Raw genomic sequence first — 3800 nt, 5'->3', positions numbered from 1 at the left:
CGCTGCGGTGGCCAGGAGCGGCCACTGCACTCCAGTCTGGGCGACAGAATGAGACTCCAACTCAAAAAAAAAAAAAAAAAAATTAGGCGTGGTAGCGTGCTCCTGTAGTTCCAGCTGCTTGGAAGGCTGAGGCAGAAAGATCGCCAGAGCCCAGCAGGTCAACACTGGGGTGGCTGTGAGCATGCCACTGCCCTTCCAGTCTGGGCAATGGAATGAGACTCCCGCTCAAAAAAAAAAAAAAAAAAAAAGACCAGCCTGGGCAACAAAGTGAGACCCTGTCTCTGCAAAAAATAGAAAAAATTAGCTGGGTTTGGTGGCATGTACCTGTAGTTCCAGCTTCTTGGGAAGCAGAGGCAGGAAAATCGCTTGAGCCCAGGAGTTTGAGGCTGCAATGAGTCTCAAAAATAAAATTAAAAAATGAAATACAAATTTGACCACATCTCTCCCACATTTCAAACCTTGGAAAGTTCTTCCTTTTCCTTATCATCTGGCTATTCTTCACCTTTCAGGTTCTAGATTAAAAGTCACTTCTATCAGGAAAAGTGTTTCCTGACACCTCTGGACTCATTTAGGCACTACTACCTGACTGTATGTGTCCATGGTATCATGTACTCTTCCATCCTGTCTGCCTTCACAGCCCTGTTGTATGTGATTGTTTCTTATCTGTCTGTCTGCCCCACAACAGTATAAACTCCTTGGAAACAGGGAACATGGTGATTTTGCTTATTATTGTATCCCTAGCCACTACCACGTGCTTAGTACATAGTAGAGGCTTTATAAGTATTTGGATGAGTAAATGAATGAACCAGCTAGTCACAAGTGATTACTATTTGCCATACACAAGAAGTTCAATTAGAACTTGAACACTGGTGACCCGCATACATGTTAGGTGCATGTAACAGAACACCATGTAAACCAGTGAGAATAGAGGAATTTACTTATACAGATAGAGGGATGTTTCACAGAATTCAAGGGTAGGAAGTACAGGCCAGCCTCATGAGAGAGTGGAAGCAGTGGATCTGATTGGACCATTTTGGGTCAAGAGGCTTCCTCCAACCCAATCAGCTAAGGCTAGCAAGTTAAGGTGCTTTAGTTCAAACATGTCTGGAATCTATCCTTGAAGTTTAGAGAGTGGGAACAGTTTCCATAGAAGAGGATTTATGAACTAGGCAGACAGCCCCCAAAGTGTCTACTACAGAACTTCTTGGAGGTTGACAACATTTCCTTTATTTTATTTTATTTGTGTATTTAATTCATTCATTCATTTATTGATTGTCAGACTCTCACTCTGTCGCCCAGGCTGAAATGCAGTGACAAACTCATGGCCACCACAGCCTCGACCTGCTGGGTTCAGGCAATCCTTCTGCCTCAGCCTTCCAAGTAGCTGGAACTACAGGCATGCGCCACCATGCCTGGCTAATTTGTCTTGATTTATTGTAGAGACAAGTACTCACCAAGTTGCTGATCTTAAACCCCTGGTTCAAGCAATCCTCTTGTCTCCGCCTCCCAAAGTGCTGGGATTATAGGCTTGAGCCTCCATGCCCAGCTGACAACATTTCCTTTAAATGATTCAGTGGTTGTTCATTTGTGCTTTTGCCCTCTCCTAATGACCCTTTCCAAGTTTACCAACCAATATAAACAATTGGCAGTCCAATCTAGAACCTGGGTGAAATGTTTTCTAGGAAAACACCAGTGGGATTTAGCCACCTGTGAGGGCCTCTTGCCCCGGTATGAGCATGCCAGCTTCATTCCTTCCTGCACACCTGACAGTATCTGGGTATTTGGAGGTGCCAACCAATCAGGAAATCGAAATTGTCTACAAGTCCTGAATCCTGGTAAGTAACCAAAGGTTATTGTATTTACATACATACATATAAACATTCATGCTTACATACAGAAATACAATTATAATTCCAGTACATTTGGATTACATTGGTTAACCCATTTCAACTTTGTTGACATTATAGAAAATAGGAATTTGAACTTTTAGCAGAATCTGAAAATAACAATAAAATTTTCTTTTTGGTAAGATGTACAATTATCAACTCATTAAATGTCAAAGCTGAGCCGGGCTCGGTGGCTCAGCCTGTAATCCCGCGCCTTTGGGAGGCTAAGGTGAGTGGATTGCCTGAGCCTGCGGGTTCGAGACCCGCCTGGGCAGCGAGACCTCATCTCTACAATAAATCAAAAAATGAGCCGGGCGTGGTAGCGCACGCCTGTAATTCTGGCTACTTGGAAGGCTGAGCCAGAAGGATCGCCAGAGCCCAGCAGGTCAAGGCTGCGGTGGCCGGGAGCAGCCACTGCACTCCAGTCTGGGCGACCGAGTGAGACTCCAACTCAAAAAAAAAAATGTCAAAGCTGGATCAGACTTCAGAGAACTGCTATGCCAAGTGGGCAACTCAGGGTTATCGAGGGGAAGTGACTTTCCTAAAGTCACTAGGGAGTCAGTGACTGAGCCAGGCTAAAATCCAAGGTACCTAGATTAGTAGTTTCCTAGTGGGGTGATTGTGGCCCCTCAGGGGACCATTTGTCCATATCTGGAAACATTTTGGGTTATCACAACGGAGGTGAGGTGTGTTACTTGCTTTTAGTGGGTAGAGACCAGAGATAATGCTATACATCCACTAATGCCCAGGAAGCTCTTACAATAAAGAATTATCTAGTCTAAGCCATCAATAGTTCCAAAGTTAAGAAACCCTGACCTAGATCCTCCTAGTGTGTTTCTTTTAGACAAAAAGCACAAAGTTCCTGACTGGTTTCACTGGCAGTTTTATCATAGAGGAAGCAGTTTGGTAACATCACTACTGAGAAGAGGTTGCTAAACTACCCATGGGAGATGGACTTTTTCTTTCTTTCTTTCTTTCTTTCTTTCTTTCTTTCTTTCTTTCTTTCTTTCTTTCTTTCTTTCTTTCTTTCTTTCTTTCTCTTTCTCTCTCTCTTTCTTTCTTTCTCTCTTTTTCTTTCTCTCTTTTTCTTTCTATCTCTTTTTCTTTCTCTCTTTCTCTCTCTCTCTCTTTCTTTTTCTTTCTCTCTCTTTCTCTCTCTCTCTCTTTCGTTCTCTCTTTCTTTCTCTCTCTCTTTCTCTCTTTCCTTCTCTCTTTCTCTCTTTCTCTTTCTTTCTCTCTCTCTCTCTTTCTTTCTTTCTTTCTTTCTCTCTCTCTCTCTCTCTCTCTCTCTTTCTTTCTTTCAAGTTGGAGTCTCACTCAGTCACCCAGGCTAAAGTGCAGTGGTGTGCTCATGACCACTGCTGCCTCAACCTGCTGGGTTCAAGTTATCCTTCCACCTCAGCCTTCCAAGTAGCTGGGATTACAGGCATGAGCCACTGTGCCTAACTTCTTTCTGTCATTTTATTTATTTATTTATTTATTCATTTTTATTTATTTATTTTGAGTCAGAGTCTCACTCTGTCGCCTAGGCTGGAGTGCAGTGGCACGCTCACAGCCACCAAAATCTCAACTTACTGGACTCAGGCCATCCTTCTGCTTCAGCCTTCCAAGTAGTTGAAACTACAGGCATGCACCACCATGCCCAGCTAATTTTTTTATTTATTGTAGAGACAAGGTCTCCCCATGTTGCCCAGGCTGGTCTCGAACTTGCGGGTCTCCCAAATTGCTGGGATTGCAGGTGCGAGCCACTGTACCCAGTACTTTCTGTCATTTTTTAAAAGTTTTGTTTTTCTAGCCGGGCTCAGTGGCTCAGCCTGTAATCCCGCGCCTTGGGAGGCTGAGGTAAGTGAATTGCCTGAGCCTGCGGGTTCAAGACCCGCCTGGGCAACTTGGTGAGACCTCATCTCTACAGGA

General features: G+C 43.9%; 1 protein-coding gene across 4 annotated transcripts in view; it reads left to right on the top strand.

Moving 5' to 3' along the window:
* Window positions 1-3800, top strand: part of RABEPK (Rab9 effector protein with kelch motifs) — a 28553-nt gene that overhangs the window by 9535 nt on the left and 15218 nt on the right. For 3 of the 4 annotated variants that reach the window (XM_008060203.2, XM_008060204.1, XM_021713449.1), the window contains one exon: window positions 1683-1835. The exons of the other annotated variant lie outside the window; for it this stretch is intronic. In XM_008060203.2, the coding sequence (XP_008058394.1) occupies window positions 1683-1835 (153 nt within the window). The remainder of the gene's footprint in view (window positions 1-1682; window positions 1836-3800) is intronic. 4 annotated transcript variants of the gene reach the window in all.

This window comes from Carlito syrichta, unplaced genomic scaffold, assembly GCF_000164805.1.
Source record: "Carlito syrichta isolate Samal-C Ts95f unplaced genomic scaffold, Tarsius_syrichta-2.0.1 Scaffold304556, whole genome shotgun sequence".
Lineage (NCBI taxonomy): Eukaryota > Metazoa > Chordata > Mammalia > Primates > Tarsiidae > Carlito > Carlito syrichta.
This window is presented reverse-complemented; position numbering and strand designations above follow the sequence as displayed.